Genomic DNA, 23,950 nt, shown 5'->3' with positions numbered 1-23,950 from the left:
CTTATATCATAAATGCAAATGATTAGATGGTTGGATGGATGTTTCTCATGAGTTATCTCCAGACCAACTAACCGGATCTCCTTGAAATTTGGCATAGATGTAGAAAATAGTCTGGAAGAAAAAAAAAATTTTTAACTCCGTGCTGGCGGAGTCGCGGTCGACAGTAAGTTATGTTATAATACAAACAAGTCGACAAATAATGTTAGTAGAAATATTGTTGAAATTAGGTTACCCGCTAGCGTGCAGGTCTTTAATGTATCATTGATTTCGTAATGGAAGTGAGAGGAGGGCCGAGTGCTTCTTTGAAGATTTGCGTTGGAGTCGTGCCCTGATCTTGACATTTGTCGATCTGGTATTTTGACCTTATGACTTATAGTTGTCTTCGACAGTAAAGACGTCTAGTATTTTTTAAACTTATTATATTTGTACAACTTATAACTGTAAAATAATTAGTATAACAATGAACTTTACTAATAATTTCATCATCATAATCAGCCTGAGTTCGTCCAATGCTGCACGTAGGCCTTCCCCTTCGATTGCCACAATGCCCGGTCCTGTGCCGCCCGCATCTAGTACACTGCCGCAACCTTGACCAGGTCATCAGTTCATCTTGCAGGATGCCTACCTACGCTGCAATAATTACTGACTGACTTGCTGCTACTAATAATTTATTATTCGTAAATTACCTAATGCAAGAAATCAATGTAAAGTAATTTAATCGGTTAATTTTCACCTTAGGTTGTCTACAGTATATTCAATTTTTTCCTTTTTAAATTAAATAATTAAGTAAACTGGATTTTTAAAATGTCGGCGTAATAATATAATTATACGAAAATAAATTTTTTGATAATAAAATTATACGATGAAACTAGAGAATTTGAAAACAACAGCTTGTATAAATATTTATGTTACCATATACATACATACATGTATTTTATTATTTTAATTTATTTTAATGCCTTAATAATAGATGATATTTGACTAATTTGGCGATATAACTATTCTGTTATCATGCAAAGAACTCGTGTTTGAAATTATTTCCATTTACGTTATAATTAAGTATAAGCCTAAGAGCCTAAGAACATAGTATTGTAAGTGTAAGTGTGTCCAACAAATTAAAATTGTTGTTTCAATTAAAGTATATATTTTGATTACGATTTAGGCTATATAATATATTATAAATCTTGTTACCTAAAACCTGTCAGTAATTTAAGTCGTTTTTTGATAGCAAATGTGCTAAAAATATTCTCCTTTTTTACTCCAACCATTTGTATCAATGGAAAATATTATAGCAACCTGTAACATCTACATAGGTGATCATTCTTTTACGCTAGGCGCTAGATATTTATATTTATATAGCCTATAACAAAATCAACCACTGCCAAAACTGTCACTGTCACTGTCTCCTTTGAATCCTAAATAAATATGGTAAATTTACAATTTAGGTTTTTACGGTATGCTAGTAAATCAGCAGTAGTAAGGAAAATTTAAACCGTGAATTTCAGTTGTCTAAAATATAGTTACTTAACTAGGTAAATAAAAGTATGAGATTTTTATAGAAATATTTAATATTTACATTGAATATTTAAAAAAAATATTTTAAAGCTTACTCATAGTATTAACACATTGATATATCACATTTTTAATATTTTCGTCGATATGAAATATTCCATAATTTGTTAGTACCCCGTCCTTTTGATTATATCCGTTATTGATTGTCAAATGCTGGAAAGAAAGTTAATTTACAATTTTGCCAGAAATAAGCTGCTATCCAACATAATTAAGCTGAAGAGGCAGAAGCGCTTACTTCCTGAGATGTCGGCGCCGCACTAGCAGCAGGCTCCGAGACCACTTGTGCAGTATCTGCCGCCGCTATTGTTGTTACGTCGGCGTTCGCAGTTGTCGCTTCATCTACTGCTGTAACTTTAGTAGGTGCTACTGAACTCTCAGCCTTTACCGTGGTATCACTAGCTACTGCAACTGCTATCGTAGTTTTTCCACTAGAAGGTTCTGTAGTTTTTTCATCTGAAGAACCTGACGTCGTCTCTACAGATTCAGATGATACAGTTGTTTGTTCATTAGAAGATGCCTGTGTCGAGGATTCTAATAACGTCTCCTCCGTTTGTGAATTATATTCATTGGTCTTAGGTTCAGCTCCTGAGCCATCCTCAGTAACATCTGCTTGAGGAACAGTTTGATCCGAAGCTTCAGTCGTTCCCGATGTTAATTCAGCTTTAGACCCTGTTGATGTTTCTGTACTTGCAGCTATTCCTTCAGTGTTACTTTGACTTGTAGTTGAAGCTTCTAGTGGTTGTGAGTCAGTTTGTGCTGATTCTGCTACGGCGGTAGCTGTTACTGGTGCAGCTTCAGTGACATCTGATTTTTCACTGGACTGAGGAGAATCTGTAGCATCAATTGTCTCGGATTCACTTCCAGATTCACTAACTGTGGTTTCAGTAGTTGCATCGTTATTTTCAGGTTCGTTAAGAACAGTAGTTGAAACAGCGAGCTGCTCCTCTGATTGTGTTGAGATGGCCTCAGGCGTTGTTTCTGAAATAGCTTCAGTAACGCTAGACTTTTCATTAGATTGGGCTGCCGTTGTTGCTTGATTTTCAGTCATATCAGATTTAGGAGCTACTGCCTCAGGTGTAGTTTCAACTGTTTCTAGTGAATCGCTTTGACCAGTTGAAGCACCGGTTTTTAGATTTTCGTCTGATTTCTCGGACATTGGCTCGGATACGGGTTGTGATCTAGTTTCGGTAGCTGTTGCTTTATCGTTTGATTGTGAAGGTGTTGAAGCCTCGTTTGATCCCGACTTCGTTTCGACTTGAGGAGCTGCTGCGTTCTCAGTGGTTTCAATTTTTTGTTCAGGCTCACTCGAAACTGTAGTTTCAGCTGGCTTCGGCTGTAATTCTAATTGTCGAGTCGCTAAAGAAGCCGAATCACTTACAACTGGATTGTCTCCAGATTTTTCAGAATCTTTTGGTTGTTTTTGTTGTTGAGGTGAAGAAGCAGTGGACACGCTCTCAGGGGAATTTAGTTTATCTTCCGATGCCTTTCCACTTCGTGATTGCACTGATGCCGATTCAGAGTTGTCTGGTGTCTTTAAAGCGCGTCCAGTCTTTTCGTTTGAAGCAGAAGAAATTGGTACTGGTGTAGGCGCTCTCGGCAAATGACTTCCAATAGGTTGGAAGCCATTTTCATCAGCAATGTAACTGTAAATTTATAAAAAATGTATTTATAAATTCAAAAATAAAGAATAAATTACTTTTTACAAGATCTATAAAAAAATCATATTCACCTTAAAGTGATAATGGTACCGTCTGGAGCAGTATATGAGTATGAACCTCGTTGTACGTGAATCTCGTCACTATCACCATTTTCGTCACTTTCTCCACCTTCTTCGCTGCTACTGGCTTTACGTCCAGCAGCCTTTGGTATAATTTTGTCGTAAGATACTTCTTCTCTCTTTATTCCGTTACCAGTTTCATAACTAAAACAAAATAAAAAAGTTACTCATCGATGCAACTATCTTGTAAATACTTAAACATTAGCAAAGAAAGCATATGTCTTTTTTATTGTCTTTAGTCTAATGCTATTTAATAAGCCAAGCAGCATTGCATTTTCCACGGAAACTATAGCCTTATAAGTAGTGCCAAACCTCACAATTTTATAAATTAATTAAAATTTGAAAAGATTGTAAAGTTCATACTATTGAAATAAACGGTAAGGAATAATGCTCGTTTACGTCAAGCGAAAATATTTTTTTTCTTGGATTTATTAGTTAGCAGTATAGAAGTGTGAATTGCAGTAGTTGATGCTAATAGCAGTCACAAGTGTACATGTGCGTAGCAAATAAAAATGTGTTATTTTATTTTTAAGAATAAAAACATAAACCTTCTAAACTGGTAATCCATCCATCCTTCGCAGACTATTTGTGCTTAATTAAAATACCATCTAGGTTTGTCGCTCTAGTTATACAAATGTTAAAAATAAATTCTTCGGTAATAGCAATAGAAATACCAATAGAGTTAGATAACAAACATCACGGAATCTGTTTATATTGTTAACGTTTTTTTTAATAAGACTGGTAATCATATTTTTAATTATTAACATTCGATCTACAATGACCATTTAAAAGTGTTCATTGTATTTAATAAAACTTAGAATTTAAAAATTATTTATGTAAGAAGTAAGATTGTAGAAAAGAAAATAAATTGGCTATCGATTGATAGGGGTAAAAATAATAAGTAAACTATTTATTGGCTCTCCGTTAATTTGCATACCTTGCATACTTTTTTTTTATAATCCAAATACAATCAATGATGTTACCTGAACTTGTAAGTTCCGTTTGGATCCAATTCTTCAGATTGTGAGATGATCGGTATTACGGTTGGCTGTTGCTTTTCCAATGGCACGACGGCCGTAGGAGCTGCCAAGACGTAACTCGCCGCTACGAGACTTAGTAAAACTATTTTAAAAATCATTTTCATCTAAGTACCTAATCACCCCCGAAATTTACTGATGAATGGTACTCCAGACTTCGTAAGCACATATATGTAAGATTCATCTATTTACACTATCCTCCCCCCGCGCACCGGTGGTACGAGCCTCAGCGGACGCTAAATACTTCAACCTTAGCAGTAGCCTGATGTGTTCTTCAGAAAATTGCACAATCGTCAAGGTGTCAATAACATGACACGAAGGGTGACGATCGGTCGCGATTCAAATATATTTTTTTGTTCCATCTATTTAATCGATCTAACTTTTCACAATGTAGCATTACTTAAAATGTTAAGCTGGATTCATATAATATTGTATTGTATGAAGAATTTTTTTTATTGATAATTTAAATTTTTTATCGTATTAATGTATATGTAAATAATTTGTTCGATATATTAGATTAGACAAGCTAAAAGTTACTTTGCGGGTTGTTGAATTTTCTACGTAAAGAATTTTTGTTCGAAAAACATGCTTTTACAAACACCTTATTTTGTTGTTTTTTTTCCTATTTTTTATGTTTAGTACATTCACATAAAGTAGGCCTAATTTGTAATAATCCGTAATTTTTGTCCTATTTAGGAGGTTGAAAGTATATAATGATTACAGCATCTTTGTTTATTTCAGTAGTACAAACACGTGATTTTTTTTGATTATATTAAATTCATTATGTTTTTGTTTACAACTATTTGATGTTGTCTTCCGCATTATTTAAAACTATGCAAACGTTGATGTCATACTGTAACAAAATATAGTTACCTATTATACGTATTAAGTGTTTTTTTATTCTTGTCAGACAAGTAATTCGGTTATCTACAGGTATAAGACAGATTTGACCCATGCTAGTGACTCATCTACAATACGGCTACAAGCGCGCCTGTCTTGTTTTGGAGTTGTTTAACAATTTTAAAAACAAATTAGAATGCTTTTACGAAGTAATTTAGTGTTAATTTTTACTGTAATTACAATTAGTTTGCTATGTGAATATGCACAAGCGAAGCGTGGACGTTACAGGTATAACCATCCACCATCAATAGAATCAACTGAGAATGTACCAGTGGCTGTAATTTATGATAGTGAAGATTTTCGTGAAGACAAATCCATAAAACTTTCGGCAAACTTCCAAACATCAAGAGATGATCCTATCACTCCCAAGAATATAAAACAGAATGCGGTTAAGACACCGGAAATCAATGCCGATGTACCAAAACAAGTAGAGAGAGTTGAGCAGAAAAAAAGTCAAAGCAAATCTTTAACAACAGACAACGAAAGAAGTCTACAGATACCAGTTAGTGTTGTATATGAATCAGAACCTAGCAAGAAGGAGAATGTTCAAAGTACCGGCGCCTCGATTGTAAGAAGAAGACCAACCGGAAGACGTCTATCAAAATCAGATGTATATAGAAAACCTCAAGACAACATTGTAACTGATAAAAATAAACAAAGTGAAGAGAAAAACATTGTCAATAATTTCGGTATATCGACGATTCCAACACCTACTACAGAAAATTATAAGAATACGGCTGTTAAAGATCAAAGCCAAGTAAAAATAGTAAAACGAAAACGGACTCGAGACCCTGTAGTACCAATTGTAACTGAAAGGAACGTCGTGTATGCACATAGCGGTAACTTTCATTATAGGTAACTGTGACAAACAGTTTATAAAAATAGTTTTAAAAAAAATTTAATTATTCATTAAATATTTTATTTTACAGCTTCGAAGGCGGTGATGGCACGAAAGTATTTGAGGACGGCTCACTAAAATCAATAAATGACGAGACTGGTGAGGTTGTGTCTGGTGGTTTCTCATACCAAGTACGTATATTATTAGCTTATCTTAGAGAGAATAAACCATAGCTACGAGTACATGTAAGTTTAATAGATGTTGGAAAAATACATCTATCCGAAAAGCAAGAAAAGGTCATAACTGATTCGTTATGTTGTGTTACGCTTGAATTAAACCATAAAATACATACACAGACTAATGTTTTGAAATTTATTTTAGGATAAAGACGGCAACGATATCAGTTTATCATACACCGCAGATGAAAACGGCTACAGACCAATTGGTGCCCACCTGCCTACGCCTCCACCAATTCCACCAGAGATCGCACGCGCCTTAGCCTATTTAGCTACAAAATCGACCCCACAACCCATTACAGAACGTACAAGAAAATTCGACTAGTCTAAAATGTTACTTGTTCTAAATTATTAAAGTAGGTGTTAGTAATCAAAATCTTTTTTTCTAACGTATATTCTTTTCCCTTAGCCGGTTTAAATATATTTTATGTTATGTTAAATGTCTAAACAATGATATAAATACATTGTTAATAATCATTTCTCTGTTAGGTTAAGATAATTAAGTTGCTTTTCTTGTAACAGGATTGGCCAATATTGCTGTCTGATAGTGTATTGTATAAATTATAATTTTTACACATTCAACCGAAGCAAATTTGTCAATATTTGATATCTTCTCAAACATTCCAAATGTTAGACGTCTGTAAACTCATTGATAATGCGTTTGTAATTATTGTATCAATAATTCTATACAATGTTCATTGTACTGAAGTGTTAAGTTATCGGAATTTATTCAATTCATTATTGAGTTTCTTTACTTTGTGTAACTTTGATTGTATTAAGTATATCTTTAATCGCCACGGGTCTTATTCTATGTTAAATTTCTGTGTTCTTTGTAACTGACGATATACCTTGACTTAGAAAGTTTAGTAAAGTTTTAAATCTATTGGTGAAATAAAATAAATATAATGAAATATAAAATAAAATTTCAATATAAGATTATATTTTAATAAACTTTCATTTTTTGGCATTTAAAATAGTCAAGCACCTCGGGTCTCATCATTGACCTTGCAGTCTTTCTAGTTAAACAGGATTTCAATTGCTACCCATAAGTTTTTCTGTTAAAGACGATTTATATCTGCATATTTTAAAATTGATAAACAGGTTTTTAAGCTTGTGGAACCGAATAGCTTTAATTTTATAAATTAAAATTATTTTAAAAGTACACATAAGTGATATTTGTAATGTCTGTAAATAATATCAAAAAACTGTCTGTCTGCTAATCCCCATTTGTTCCGGTAATCTCCGAAACGGTAGTACTTATACTGCTAGGTGGTACATGTTGCGGGCGACCGGTAGTCGTAAATAAATATAAATATAAAAAATAAAATATAGAAAACGTAAACCACGTAGATAAGTAAATAACAGATTGTACAAGTGACCTTTCTTGTTCGAAGTATTGGCGATTAGATGATGAAATGTCTACAAATAACTTATGATGTTTTATTACTGATATGACGTACCACATTTAAAAAAACGCTTTATCGTTCATGCACCGGATGTTAAAAATATTTAAGGTCGATTTTTCACTAGTTTGGTAACAAAAAGCTAAGTCACGTTTCTTCTGAAGTATGACATGCGACATTTTTAACATTCCTCGAATTGGTATTATCCATGAATTAAATATTATAATAGTGACACAGTAAAATGATCTTGGTTCAGAAAATCCCTCCACTTCCATATATGTACTTTGGACTTTTTGTTTCCAGCTCTTGACGTTGATTTTTTTAGGATTTCGTTCGACATCATCTCACTCTAGAATAGTGAGCTGATGCCTACTAACTGACTCTCAGAGTGATGATCTACTTTCAATATAATGTTAATATTAGATTGATCTATGTATATATATGCATTGCTTACTTTTTGTGAGACATTGAAATTAATAACGACTTATATTATTTGTCGTCGATGTTGTACAAATCTTTGATTTATCAAACAATATTATGTTATGTAAATTTTTTAGAAGCTGTCGCCTCACATAGGTGTGAAATGTTATATATAAAATTTTATAAATTGTAAGTCAGAATTATTTATGTGAATCGTTCGCTTAGCTTACCTATACGAGTAGTAATTTTGTTTTCCATAGGACCCGCTGTCAATTATTTCCTATGGATCGAATTGCAAGAATAAAAAAAATTGTTTAAAATGAATGACGTAATTAAACCTTTGTTTTAAACAACCGAATGTTTACGTGTTATATGTGTTTTCGAGACAAATTATAGGCTTTATAGGAAATGACCTCAGCGGTTAACACCTTCAACCGATTCGATGGACAATTGTAATGCTAATAAATATATTGTGTAATCAACAGCCCGGATTCCTAGAGTCGTAATAAAACGTCCAATGTTCATTTACAATGCATCTTTGGCACTGATTTTGCATTTATTGAATAAATAATACAATTCATATCATATTTGTGCCGATATAATCTTTATCACAGTTCATCGGTCGTGTTTTTATTTGTTTTTTATTGCTTTACTTATAAAAAAACGTATCACATGCAACTTGGTAAACACTAACAGTGATACTGAGAATTTGGATCACATACCTACAAACGGAAATGTATCAATTCTCATGTTTACAAAGCAGTACGGATACTAACGAGCAGACATAAAACGAGTATCATAAGTATTTGAGTATAAATGTAAAGTCGCGGTGATCAAGCTCTGGATGGGGGCGGCGGTGGAAGGGTTGCCAAGTAGTCTAATGCCTTCTGAATTGCCGGCGGTATCGGGGGTGGTGTCGGCAAATGTTCACCCTGTAACATTAAAAAAAACGTTAAACAATCGACCAACGTAGAAATACAAAGAACGTGTAAGGATTAGTCAAGGCTAGCTATTAGTGTTTTCAATCATTATTGATGCTCAACAAATATTTTCTTCGTACGTCTAAGCAAATGTTTTACAAATTTTGTGCCCACTGAGTACACGTGCATTAGCATACGGATATTTTTTGATGTTAACGACGAAGTAGTTTATTAGAAAACAGTAGACGTTTAATCGAATGCTTGTTAGTTTAAATACTTGACATCAAAATTCCTCGTTTCGAATAAATATATTTAAAGCCGCTTAGATAAATTTATAATTCCTTAAAGAATGATTACCGCGAGTCTCAACTTTAAAATATGAAATATCATACGCTACCAAAACTTACATGAATTTATTGCATAATTCATTACCTTTTAATTTAATATTGTAAAGAGATTTTCTCATAGTCGATGAACTGTTAATCTAAATATTAAAAGAACTGCGACAATTACTTGACTATTATAAAAATTATTCAGAAGTAACTAACTTTCGTATCTCTAATTAGACTTTAGTACTTTATATAATATTGTAAATAGCATACCTCAGGTTTGAAGCCGTTTTCATCATCAGCGATGTAGTTAAGGTTGATGACTGTGCCGTCGGGCGCTGTGTAGCTGAAACCTCCCTGCGCTACGATCACGTCGTTGCTGTCGGGACCACTCGCTTTCTTCAACGTTCCTGTCTCCTCCGCTTTAATTCCGTTCTCGGTTTCATAGCTGGAAATATGTATCAGAAATACATCAAATAAGCGCCAATTTCGTCTATGGTGTGAACTATGAAACTTAAATTTTTAAAGACAAAATCACAGTAATTAAAAATTATGTATGATTAACAAAAACCATTGGACTAGATCCCAAAGGAAGTACAGTTTAGTTTGAACCACGAGGAAATGTAACGATGTGTTTTTATTTTATAGAATATTATATACATAATAACATATATTATTTACTTTATTCGGATACAGATAATTATTTATTAAATTATATATATATTTTTTTTAAAGAATTAACAATATAATTAACTAAAATTAAAAATTTATATACAATAAATTAAAATATTAGATTAAATATAATACATAAAAACTAAAATATATCATTAAAAGGTGTCCCTTTAGGCAAGGTTCCGAAGATACTGGCAGCGTTCCCCCTTTGAATGGCAAGACTTATTCTTTGTCCGAGGTAGCTGCCAGCTCTTCGGTCTCCTGTGATGTCGACTAACCTTTTTGCTGTTTCCTTAAAAAGACTTTTAGCGCTAGGACCCCACGGACCAAGGGTTTCGACACCGAATGGGACAAATTCATATTCGGAGCCGAGACCCCTGTATTTGTTAGCCTTAGCCTTTTCAGCCGCTTCACAAGCCGCACCAGCTCTGTTGTTGGTTCCATGAAGATGGGATGGGGCCAGCGTGTCTGAACAGGTAGCATCCCATACCAGCACCCGACCCATCTTCCATGGAATCAAACTCATACCGTCCGGCCTCTTGCCATCGTCTCTTGCAATACCAGTTGGTTCTAGTAGACTTGGTACGTTGACGGTGGCAAGAGACCGGCGTATGATATCGTTGAGTGCTGCATGTCTTGAGAAGATCCCAAAGTATACGCAGCGACAGCAAATGTTCCAATTCAAGGAATTCTTGCCAAATAGTTTTTAATTGATTCTGAATATTATTTTAAAGTTTCTTATAAATTTATAAACATCTGTTTGGTTAAGTTTTCTACATTCAAAATTTACCATAATTGCCTTTGAACAGAAGTACAGTTGTGTTAGTTTGCACCCTAACCTTTTTGACTGTCCATCGTATGGGAGCCACCAACTGGAAAGATTAAATAATTCTACCAGTTACAATTACCAACTAATAGTATTTTCATAATAAAATCTTACTTGTACACATAAGACCCATCGGGTTGCTGATCGAAGTCTTGCTTTAAAATTGCTATGACCTTTTCAGGCTGCTGAGGCGCGGCTGCGGCCAAAGCGAGAAAAGCGCAAATCAATAACACCCTCTGTAAAAAATAGAAAGGAAAAATAATTAGCTTCACCCCCAAAAAAAAAACAAGAATTGACGCCTGTAAGATTTTATGAGCAAAAATAACGAACATAAAATTCAGTGTTTGTAAAAATTCAGGCATGTTAGTATATTTTGAATGTAGTGGATGTAAATTGAATTTTATTACCTCAACAAATAAAACGCTACAATCCTATCTAATCGGAATTCAATTTACACATTAAAATGTTTGTTATGAATAGAAAAACAAAGAGATATTCTTAGAACAACATGTTTATGATTTAATATATGATATTCAGGAGATAACTTTTTGCTAGAAAGTAAAATAGTATCTACACAAAGAGAGAAAGTAGACTTCAGGATGTCGTTTCAATTTAAGTTTAGTGTTATATTAAGGGCGCGTATGGTACTAAAATTAAGGGTATTTCATGTACTGTCTTTTATATTTTTTTAATTGTCAAAACAGAGATAACAATTTAGAACCTTACGTTTCTTGTGAAAAAAAACATACGTTTATTTACCAACAAAAATTTTCAGTTATACACACATTTCAAGAGAACCATCTATACGTAGTGTCATAAAACCATAGAATCATCTTTATAAATAAGACCGGATATATAAGACGAATAATTATGACGCCTGAGACGAATTAAAAGTTATTTTTAGGTTCTCGAAACTTAAGAATAAACCATTGCGACTTAACATTTTAACTTTAATATACTAAAACAATGAAGGTATATTAAATACTATACGAATAAACTAAAATATTTAGATCATTTAATTTAGTTTGTTTATTCTGCCATTGCAAAGCATACTGGATTTAGATATTTCAAATTTGTATACGGAACCAATTTTTGATAAAACTATTTTTGTTCGATATCCTATCAATTAAGATAATAACACCAGATTGAACATCTGTATCTTGGTAGATAGAATACAGCAGCAGTATATGTTTACTGCTTATATCCTGGATGACTGCTTAAGAGCCATGCCAAATACGTTTTTATTATTTTATGCTTATTAATTATTTCCCTTCCCAAAAACGTTTAAATGTTAAGCTGATAAGATACCTATAAATCTAAATCGTTCTATGATTGGTAGCAAAAAGATACAATAGCCCAAGCTATATTTCCAATGGTTTGTATTTCTCCAATAACATAATAAGAAGGCCTTAAAAATTGTTAAAGAATATTATATATCACAATAGTCTTAGAAGTATACATATAAGTATGAATACTTAATGTAATTTAATGTAATAATGTCTTAAAGGTTATTAAAGTTATTTTTGTAATAATAAATAAAGGAGAAAAGTTAATTCGTGTTGAAGTCATAATAGGCTGTTTACAGTGGTAAAGGCGGTGTACTTTTTAGTGTTTAGGATCACGCTTGATTATTAATCAATTCTTGTGTTGTTCTTCGCAAATCAGTTAAAATTATGGTTAAATCTTAGATTAGAACTATATATAGTTAATATTTTTTTTGTATGATAACGATGACACCCAAAGATTAAGAATGCAATATTTTTAATAGAATCTAATTACTTTTATTAGAATGGTCGTTTCATAAGTGTCCTTTGCAAAACGCTAGTTGGCATTTGTTTGTCTTGGCGTTTGTTTTGTAAGCGCATTGAGTGGTGAGAACATGGCACAGAATTTTGTGAGTCGCCTCCAAAACACAATGTCCAACTTCGACGCGCAAAGACAAAAGGTGTGCGCCTAATTAAGCGCTCGCACGCCTCTAGCGAAATACAGGGACGGACTATATGACAAAGCGCGGGTATTTTATTCACGGAATTTCTGGTTAATAATATATTTAGTAGTATTTAGTTATATCTGGTTACATTACTATTTTTTACAAGAGTCTAATAAATGTAGTAAATATGTAATTTTTCAGATAGATAAACCATATTCCAAATGTCGTGTTTACAAAAATATGGGCAAAATAATTAAACGTAATATTAAAAAATTACAAGAATTTCATAAAGTACAGCAATTATTAAAATGCTACCGAATAACATATTCTCGGCAAAAATGCAAAGGTTAGTGTGCCTTAGGTGGATAATGAGGCAACATTAGGTACTGTGTGGTCGTGGATTCACTGCGTCCTCAAACGATAAAGTATGCGCTAAAACGATGCGCCGCTTGTCACTACGGCAAATAGCGCGGTTGCCTGCAAAGGTTAAGTATCGTAGGCATTAAATGCACCGCGCATTGCATAATTTTCCGCTGAACTGTCCGCGTGCCCTTTGCACTGTCATTGCGCATCTTCAAGAGAAAATTATTCAAATTATAATTTGGGAATGAATAATTTATGGTTAATAAGTCTAACTGCCGCTTACAGAGTTAATGGTTACTTAAGACCCCCGCTGTAGACTTCTTATACTAAATCTAAAATGAAGGTCTTACTTAGTGACCATTAAACTATTTTAAGTGTAACAGTTATTACTACAATAGGCGGTAAACGTGCAAAACATATAGATTCTATAATGAGCTAAGAGAGTCGATTAGTACCAGACAGTGAAGACTGCATGGCAGTGTTAATTTGATTTGATATGTCTTATGCAATAGCTTTTACCTTTTGTTTTCTGCACAAATGCAGACGACGTGGTTTAATTCTTGTTAGCGCACTGAACTCTTTTTTATTTCAGTTCAAAAAATTTAGCTTTCTAATTTTAAATTTCTATGTTTCTTGATTATATGATTACACAATTGCTGAAACTTTTAAATTACTTTTATTTGGGTAGACAATTTTCTAATAATTTTATATAATTGTTAAAATATAAATACTTTTACTTAAATTAACAAAATTCTTGTTTCAAAAATTGTAGGTTACGGGTAATTGACGTGTTAAGAATGTTAGTAAAGCAAAGTGTAAACTTACCATTATAATTATCTGTGAAAACTGGCACTTAAATGACTGCAGTTACTGTAGAGATGTGATATCCCATGTGGCGTTTGTCGGCGGCGTGTGCGCCGGATTGTACTTAGCCATCTAATCATCTGTCCCTTTTATAGAGACGCAGTTTTGTCTAGGCATTGCATACTGCAGGGGGAGCCTGCAACAACAGAAGAGCACAGGGCCGGACTTGGAACATTTTTTATTAAAAAAAAAAATCAGCCAGTACAATAATTAAATTACATTACAATAAATTTAAAAATTGGACACATTTATTTTTTATGTTATTCAAGTAATGTCACCATATATTTATCATTGATATATAGTAAGCAGTGTGGGAGTGAAGATTTCTTAAGGTTAACGCGTTTTGAACGCAATTATGTGATAAATCAGCTTTAGGTTACTGTTATTTTATTTCCTGATTCCATGATTGCCAATCCAGATTTGATGGGCCGAAGATCAAGGTCGGTATATGCTTCCTATACATCTATGAATAGGAAATATTACGGCATATTTAACTTGATTATTAGGATTACAATAATAAATTAAATGTACATGTAAACCAGCAAAATATCGCTACCAAAAGTTCTCATTATCTGGACGATATTAATTATTATTTGGATTAAAGTAATGAATTGGAGTAATTAATAGAAGAGTGTCGGCTAGTGGCTCAGGGGTTTAGCACTTGCCTTGTGATCTGCAGGTCCTGGGTTCTAATCCCGCTATGCACTAATGTGTTTTTCGACTTTTGAATTGTGTATGTACATTTATCCGACGTTTTTACGCTGAAGGAAAACATCGTAATGCAACCTGCACATATCTCCGAAGAAATTCAATGATATGTATGTTTGACTTCACACATCCCAAGCACTAGACCAGCTTGATTGACTATGGCTCAGTCACCCCAGACTTAGGGTAGGCTTCAAGCCCCCCTGTGGACACGTATAGTGATCTGATGATGATTAATGAAATACCAATAATAAAATGAGGTTTCGTAGTACACAAAGGTTTGTAGTTTAGTTTTAGCAATGTAGCAATTAGTTACTGTCCTATGTTCAATTAACTGATATTTAATTACGTAGAATATTCCATATTTATGTATTTGTGCGTTATATTAATATACAAGTAAGAATGCGTGCCTGAGTGGCCGATACCTTGAACTACTGGCTACTATTACACCTTTATTCGAATCTTCAGCAATATAAGTGTACTTACCTTGATTTTCCATACAAATTTTCTTACTCCTCTGACATTTCCTCTTTATTTGTAAAATATGTAAATTTATTTAGGTATATTTGTCAGGAATTTAGTGTTATAAAATCCACATAAATACCAAATTAAGAAATTACTTCACTGATATAATATAGGAATGTTAAAATAGTACATTTAAATTAATCTGCCAACTGTCCTGAACAATAATTTTGTATAATTTTAATTTATTACGTGATATATTAAAATTTATTTTTATTTTTGGTGCCATATTATGTAACTTTTATATTAAATTAATATTATCTTAATACAAATATTACTTTATTTAAACCATGTGTCAATGCATGACTGGTTTCAATTATATGTGCATATATTAATAACTTATGATTTAGTTGGTGTTGTCATCATGACTTGTTATAGTAATTAATACATTTCTGCAGGATTACGTACTAACATTATTTATTAATGGAATGGTTTAAAAAAATAAAGATGTTTCATGATTACCACCACACCTGTGCTGAGTGGTGACTTCTTATAAATATTAGCATAAATAAGTTCATTCCTTCTTGTAACTTTTATAATTTATATCTTGCAAAGTATAATAATTACATGTGAATGTATGAATTTATTTGTTGTTGTTGGTCCGTAGCTTAATAGTTGCTCTGTAGTTATTTTTTGTTGCTAATCAAACAACTGGTATATATTAAAACTTTATTATATTAAGTCTTAATGTAGCTCAAAATTTGCTCAGACTAAAACTGGAAATGCGGAGATATTTACTTAGTTCTAAGCATGTACTGATATTGTAATATCGACACTTATGCTCAACTTTTTTTTAACTATAAACAATATGTAAATAATTGTAAATTCTCTAAGTTATCAAGCCTACACAATGTGTGTGTTTAATAAAACAAACATTTTAAGAAAAAAAAATAGCCGACTTCAAAACAAAAAAAACTATCTCAAACAAAATGCGCTCAAAAGTAACTTAAAAAAAACAATTTCAAACAAAATGCACTCAAAAGTAACGTAAAAAAACAATTTCAAACAAAATTCACTCAAAAGTAACATAAAAAAACAATTTCAAACAAAATGCATTCAAAAGTACCATAAAAAACAATCTCAAACAAAATACACTAAAAAGAAACAAAATAATGTCATGAAAACTTCTTTCTTTCTTTCTTCTCTCTTTCAAAAACCCTCTAAACTCTAAAGAAAGTTCTCTTCTTTCTTGTAACATGTCTATATTGTATAATTATTGTTATTTTGGAGTCGGTTTCGGCCTAAGTAGGGACATAAACGTAAGTCTATATAATCTAAATAAAATGTCACCTATTTACTTCGGCCGACACCGACTGCGAAATAACAATAATTATACAATATAGACATGTTACAAGAAAGAAGAGAACTTTCTTTAGAGTTTAGAGGGTTTTTGAAAGAGAGAAGAAAGAAAGAAAGAAGTTTTCATGACATTATTTTGTTTCTTTTTAGTGTATTTTGTTTGAGATTGTTTTTTATGGTACTTTTGAATGCATTTTGTTTGAAATTGTTTTTTTATGTTACTTTTGAGTGAATTTTGTTTGAAATTGTTTTTTTACGTTACTTTTGAGTGCATTTTGTTTGAAATTGTTTTTTTTAAGTTACTTTTGAGCGCATTTTGTTTGAGATAGTTTTTTTTGTTTTGAAGTCGGCTATTTTTTTTTCTTAAAATGTTTGTTTTATTTCTCAATTTTTAGTGAATTTGAAGTTTAATTACAAATTTCCTTAATACGTATAAGGACATAAATAAGACAAATAAAGAAAAGGACTTTCCTATTTAACATGTGTGTACTTCAATTCAAAAACTAATTTAGAATACACCAGATAACCACTTATCCTTTAAACAATGAAATAATTATCAAAATCGGTATACAAATTGAAAATTAACGAACTAATACATCGTAGCGTACCTTTAATTTGGTCCAGCCGCGCGCCGCACTAGCATTTTTCGAATGCGCGTAGTTTTTAATTATTTAATATCTCCCAAACTATTGATCAGAATTACATAGTTTAAAGGCTAATGTAATCTGCATTTAATACTCTAGCCATCAAACATATTTATTTGGATAAGGATTCATATCGAATATAATATAATAGCGCCGTAAGCTTACGACGCTGTTTTTCGTGTGCATTTTAATCGAAGTTTGTTCACAATAACATGGTTTTTGTGAGACATCCATAGATGATAGATATATGCCACCGAAGACTGTTATTTAGCAAATTTAAGGATCTATAATTACTCCATACATCATTTTTATGTAAGTCATATAGTTTGACCTACGTAAGTCCAGAAAGCAAAATTGTGCTTTTCGTGTAGCATTTTTCGTTTCCGCGTAATTTTATTCTTACGATATCTCCTAAACTATTAGACAGAATGATATAGTTTCAATTGCAAATATAATCTACATTAAATTCTCTTGATAATGAACATATTTATTTACATAAGGGTTAATACTGAACTCGAATAATAGCGTCGGAAATAGGGCATGAATTTAATTGATGTTTCTGAAGAAAAAAATGGTTATTGTGAGAAAACTATAAAAGATAGATATATGCTATCGCTGACTTTTATTTAGCACATTTAAAGAGCTACAATTCGCCATACATCATTTTTATGTAGGTCCTATAGTTTAGCCTACGTAAGCGCTGAAAGCAAAAATGTCCCTAATTTTCGCAACAAATTTTGAAGCTATATTCAAAATCTACTAGTCTTCTAGTTATTTAAAAAAAAAAACAAAAAAATGGGACCCACCTGCAAGCACTTCCTTTCGATTAAAATATTTTTCATCAAAATCGGACCACCAGGGGCGGAGTTTCGCGGTAACACACATAAAAAAAAAAAAAAAATACAGTCGAATTGATAACCTCCTTCTTTTTGAAGTCGGCTAAAAATGAATTGCGCCATAGTATCCGCGGGTTCACGCAATGAGGCAACACATTAAAAGTCTCGTAAAATACACATAAATACAGATGCGTATTGCCTTGCGATTCTTCTCTTTAGAACATGCAAATGTTACTAGAATATTAATAGATAAGAAACCAATGCCAGAGAAGAACCGACTTAATAGAAACATTTATTTTGTAAATTTTTCCGCACCGATATTACCTAAAGGTCCAGTATTAACTTAAATAATAAATGGAGATTTCATTTGTTATATCTGCCATACTTAAAGATTTAACTTCGCAATTACCGTTAACGGTTATAATTGAACGATAGAAAAATAAATAATTCTGATCATCTGCAGCAAATGTGTTTATACGGAACGTTTCGAAAGAGTACGTACACGTAGTAGGTTTTTTGCTTAGACAGTTTAATGAATGGCATAGAAAATACATTAATCTTAAACCTAGTATAAACATGTTTCCGAACAAAATTTACGATGCATACATATGTACATACTCATAATGCGTTGTTAAGAATAGTAAAGAGAAGTGAAGAGTCAGAGATGACAGACGTGAACGTGAAGTAAAATATTCTGCGAATTGTCTAATGAGTGAAGAATTCTAGCCCTCTTCGTTCCCGCTCCGCTCGTGTATGTCCCATAAATTATTAGCTTGTTGTAGATGTCGATTGAAAGCGGTCACCTGCTATTAGACCGATATCAGGCCGCTTACTCCTTTGTTACGCAGTAATTGTGGTGATTTATTAAAATATTATATCATCAATAATGGTAAATAAAGGTGTACGGTTTGGTTTCATACGATTTCTTGTACTTTATACGATTTGAGATCTGTTGTTGTCGACATGTACATTTCGATGCGATTAAAAGAGAGAGAGTATGATTAGCTATATTTAGCAGTATAATTATCTGCAACTTCTGTCGTCACCACTTTAATCTGTTAGTGAAGTATTTGTCCTTTGCTCGAGAGTTAAGGTAACTAGCGTAATGATATCTCAGTGATATCTTACGTAACAAACTTTGCTCTAGGACTTGAATTTCAAAACCAGTTGCTTTGCTTTTAGAGCAGAACTTCATGTAAAAGAACTGGCGGTCAATTCCAACACGTCTCACGAAATAGGATACATGTCCTGACCTTGTGGCCAATAGATAAAATGTATTAGTCCGTGCTATTTAGTCTGCTAAATGACATATGACAATTATGTTTTTTTTTTCTATTTGTATTCTAAAAACGATATTTATTAATTTTCTTATAGTTCATGAATCGTACAGTTCTTTGATACATATATTGTGTGACGCATAATTCATTAAACTGCTACTGCCGTAAACATCCGCTTTTGTTTGTATCTATATATATAAAAGAAAGTCGTGTTAGTTACACTATTTATAACTCAAGATCGGTCGAACTGATTTAGCTGAAAATTGATGGGGAGGTAGCTTAGAACTAGGAGACGGACATAGGAACTGTTTTATTTTATGTGCATTTTTTTTTATTCCGCGCGGACGGAGTCGCGGGTAAAAGCTAGTTTCATATAAGGAAATGCATTAATGTCAATACATGATGTACCTTTATAAAAGGAGATGGATAAAATTTACATAAAACTCGCCGAGTTCTTTTTCTTTACATTTTATTATTCAGAAAAGGAAAGCAAGGGCTTTTCTCACAAGTAAACTGACTTGTAGTTGTCATTGTGCGACAAACACGCAAAATTAATTAAAGTAAGAAATACATCTCTATTATCTATTTGTCTTGCTTCTCATTCTACGAATTCCTCTTTTAATTATTTAATTGAAATGTGTCCTGAAATCTAACTTAATTACGCCAAAAAATACTATCAGACACTGTTTAGATACATAGGTCTTTTAAGCCTTTAACCGCTTCTAATTGGTATTATTGACGTCAACATCGCATTTCGCAAGATACGCATAATATTTTCTAACCATGAATTGTCAAAAATCCGTGGCTCAAAAAGTTTTTTTATGGTAAAGCTCTATATATTCAAGCAATATATTCGTTCGAACTATCGTTAAACTTCGTATTACGAACGTTCTTGAAATAAGTCGGTGTGCGGTCACCTCTCTTAATGTACCAATTGTCTAACGCAATGTGGGTCAGGCGCAGGCTTTAACAGGTCATCGGTCCACATCTAACACAATAACAACATTAAAGTATTGTTTATAACACAAAGGCAATTGTGCTAAACGCAAATATATGCGGATTTCAACTGTCGTGTATATTTCTAAGTTTAAATCATCACGACAATTCACACGTTTCGACATACGATTAATTAACGTTCCTCGCAGATCGTACGTATTGAGAATTTTATTTTATATTAACCATTAAACATATATGAATAATTGATGTCGAAATTTCCCACGGATGCATGTTTTCACAAGACCCGGTTCATTTCAGCACGCACTAGCATTGCCTAGCTTTATTTTTCAACCAACAATGAATGGAAACAATCTATGAAGTTACTATAGCGTCAAGTAAGTTGTGGCCTATTTTTATTATCACGTTAACTATCACTTTAACTGTGAGTTTCTACTGTCGAAAAATTCTTAGAAAAACATATTTTCATCCCTCTCATGAAGCCGAATAATAAATAGTCTCATATACAATACCTATATGGATCAGAGGTAATTACGTTTATTTCAACGTGATTAAATATTTAGGACGAATCGCGGCATGCAGTGTATCAGCATTTTTACTGTCCCCGTATCTGCATAGTAGAAAACCTTGAGGCCGTCATCTGTTGTCCACTTCTCTATCGTGAGATGCTCACTGTTCTGTAATTACAATGCAAATTTTATGCACTGCAGGTACAAGTGATTACAAATAAATAAGTTGCGGTTGTCATTTCATACACACGCTTGTTTCACCTAACGTTATAGAGAGAGTAATCAAAACTTTAATAAATTAAAGAGTAATCGCAGGTTTACTCGAGACAGCTGTAGAAATACTGGCGTCCCTATTTTAGTTGCCCTCTTATAACTTCTTGAAGTGAAACAAAATTACATTTCAAATAATTTAATTCCAAATGTCATAAAGTCCAAATGTTATCTTTTTTAATGTTTTGCAAAGATATTTTTTACCTTAGTGCATTTATAGATAGACTTTGTCTCAACAGCACAAAAATGTAGTTCGAAATTATTTTAATGTAATCTCCGATTAACTTGTGATGTTTTTTTTATTTAAAAAGTTAAACATTGTATTTCATAAAATACTACAATTATTTATATTTAATTTATTAATGAACAAGTTTCTACGAGTATATGTCAAATGTAAATCAATAAATTGCGAAGAAAGATCATCAGCGGTCAATGACTTTGACGAATAGAGGTAGATGTGTAGGTAAGAATTAAGTCACACAGTAATTTATAATATTCATTAATAGCTATGCTATCTTTATTATAGTCATTTAAAACAATATTTTGATTTAGTTACTTTCAAAATTAACAACATCCGCTTTACTAATAAATAGGAACTTATAATTTACTGATTTTGTTCTATGGTTAAGTTCTTGAATGTTTCTTTTCTGAATTTCAGCTAGGTACTGTCGGAATTTTTTATTTTTCTTAAATTAACAACTAAATACAGTTGAATATTTCACGAATTATGGATAAATAATGTATTTCTTTCGTTATAATTATCAATATATGTAAAATATTTCTACACCACCTTTTAAGTTGGCGTTCCACAACTAATTTTCACGTTACATTTACGAAACTGTCTTTGAAACTGGTGCAACTGTAGGTTTACTTGTATAAGATTTTTGTCTACTTTTGTGCAATATTTCATTGTATAGTCACATTTACTACAAACTATTTAATGAAACTGAATCTGTTTTGAGAACTGAGGTATAGCCGCGATATTCATGTACTCTAATTAGATGTTCTAACTTGAAATAGTACGATGGAAAAAAAATAATCAGAATTATAGTAATAAAATATATGAATGACAACAACAAAAACATATTTGCGAGTTATAAACATTATTTATAATTGCAAATCGAACGATGCGCTTTGCTGTTGGCCGTTCAGACTGTTAGATGGCAATTTGATTGCTGTCATCTTTATGTATACACTGACGTAATTTAAAAAATATTCGCATCAATTATTATTAAAAGTATAAATAATTAATACAATTCTCAATGTATTCAGCATTATCATAACGAGATCCTTGCGGATGTAAAATTAATAGAATATGTTAAATGATTTCTTAAAGATTCCACGTACGATATTTAGAGAAACGCTGACATTTACGATGCTCATGGCTCGCAATGGACTGTTGCTCGGAGCTGCGACCGTGTGGCATTAACTTCACCTACATCCGAACATCACAAAGCTTATTATAGTCGTACAGTCGACCTCGTCGGCCCGCTCATCCTTTGCCCTAACCGACTGTTATTTATTTAAGTCAATAATTACATTACAAATAAATAAAATAGACAGCGGATCGTAATCGCGGAAAATAATCAGGTGAACTTTGACATAAGCGCATACCTGCTTAATACAACCTAGTCTCATGGTATCACGAATACTTGCCCATTTTCTTGTTCAACATTAAAACGGCAAGAAATCTGGTAACATTTTATAATGAAGTAATTTAGGTACAGGTCAAAAGTTTTACATATGCCATAAAACGGGGAATGATGCAATGAATTCGTATTCATGTAATATTAATGTAGAATCATTTTAAACTTTGATAATCGAGCAAATAAGTATTATTTATACATAGGAGACCACGACTTTTTTCCATTTTCCAAAATAAATTCATTGCTATTATTTATTTTGTTGTATTAACCTTTTCTTCGTCATACACTATATATTTTTATGTATATAAAATTAAAACTTAACTTTTTCATACATCTATAATAGTTGAATGAAATACATTGAGTTTCGGACCCAATCTTAATCTTTGGCACTCTTAAAGAATCAATTTTACGTATAATAACTAAATTCTTATTAAGAAATATATTTCATAAGTGTACCGTAAGATGGCGCTATAAATTAAATGTTGTAAATGCTTATATTATTGAGCAAAATTATCCACTAACATTTCTTGTGGGTTAAATTAAAAGTATGAATGCCAAGGCCATAGCGATCATTTATTTATAAATCATCTTTATATTGCTAAAGCATTTATTTTAATAAATATCTACTTATATTTTAAATCACTGTAAGTTCGTATTATCAATTTCATATCATTAGAGATTTTAAATTTTAACTAGTCACTTATTATTAGGCGTATTATTATTATTTATCACTTATAATTGCTTATTACTAGGCTCTCTAGTATTTCAAACATTTCATAAAAACATAAAAAATGTATTATGCATAACTTGAACTTACTTAGATTTTTTAGTGTCAGTTATATAAGATTTTTACGGTTTTCAAAAATCATGTGTCAACAAAAATCTATAAAAATGAGCTATGTCATTAAAAAAAAACCTTGTAAAATATGTGAAATTTGGACGACAATGAAACTTAGCATACTATTTGATTTACAAGCTATTTAATTAGCAGTTAGAAAATAAACTGGCATCATTTAATTGATTGTAAAAAAAGTTACCAATAAGGTTATTTACTGGTAGTCGTGTTTTTTATGTTTCGACAAATCAAGTTCGCCTTAGAATATATCCATAGACGATCATTATTTCCATATATAGATATTTTGTAGCTTCCTCTAAAACCAAAACCATTATAAATTTACATTAATTTTACTATGTTAATAAA

General features: G+C 32.1%; 3 protein-coding genes across 3 annotated transcripts; 1 reads left to right on the top strand and 2 right to left on the bottom strand.

Annotated features, from left to right (window-relative positions):
- Positions 1 to 1,651: 1,651 nt before the first annotated feature.
- LOC106714764 (cell wall protein IFF6) lies at positions 1,652 to 4,549 on the bottom strand. Its single transcript, XM_045678226.1, has 3 exons — positions 4,333 to 4,549; positions 3,302 to 3,493; positions 1,652 to 3,215 (listed from the first exon to the last, which is right to left on the bottom strand). Exons 1-3 carry the CDS (start codon positions 4,491 to 4,493, stop codon positions 1,781 to 1,783), a joined length of 1,788 nt encoding a protein of 595 aa, XP_045534182.1. The 5' UTR covers positions 4,494 to 4,549; the 3' UTR covers positions 1,652 to 1,780.
- A 779-nt stretch (positions 4,550 to 5,328) lies between these two features.
- On the top strand, positions 5,329 to 6,792 carry LOC106714870. The gene is made up of 3 exons (XM_014507990.2): positions 5,329 to 6,141; positions 6,216 to 6,315; positions 6,506 to 6,792. The coding sequence occupies exons 1-3, from the start codon at positions 5,423 to 5,425 to the stop codon at positions 6,683 to 6,685; spliced, it is 999 nt and encodes a 332-aa protein (XP_014363476.2). The 5' UTR covers positions 5,329 to 5,422; the 3' UTR covers positions 6,686 to 6,792.
- A 1,897-nt stretch (positions 6,793 to 8,689) lies between these two features.
- LOC106715026 (endocuticle structural glycoprotein ABD-4) lies at positions 8,690 to 14,159 on the bottom strand. The gene is made up of 4 exons (XM_014508213.2): positions 14,049 to 14,159; positions 11,045 to 11,166; positions 9,706 to 9,880; positions 8,690 to 9,115 (listed from the first exon to the last, which is right to left on the bottom strand). The coding sequence occupies exons 1-4, from the start codon at positions 14,049 to 14,051 to the stop codon at positions 9,017 to 9,019; spliced, it is 399 nt and encodes a 132-aa protein (XP_014363699.2). The 5' UTR covers positions 14,052 to 14,159; the 3' UTR covers positions 8,690 to 9,016.
- Between the last annotated feature and the right edge of the window lie 9,791 nt (positions 14,160 to 23,950).

Source organism: Papilio machaon, chromosome 6 (assembly GCF_912999745.1).
Source record: "Papilio machaon chromosome 6, ilPapMach1.1, whole genome shotgun sequence".
Lineage (NCBI taxonomy): Eukaryota > Metazoa > Arthropoda > Insecta > Lepidoptera > Papilionidae > Papilio > Papilio machaon.
The sequence above is the reverse complement of the archived record's forward strand: the minus strand, read 5'-3'. Positions and strand labels throughout refer to the sequence as shown.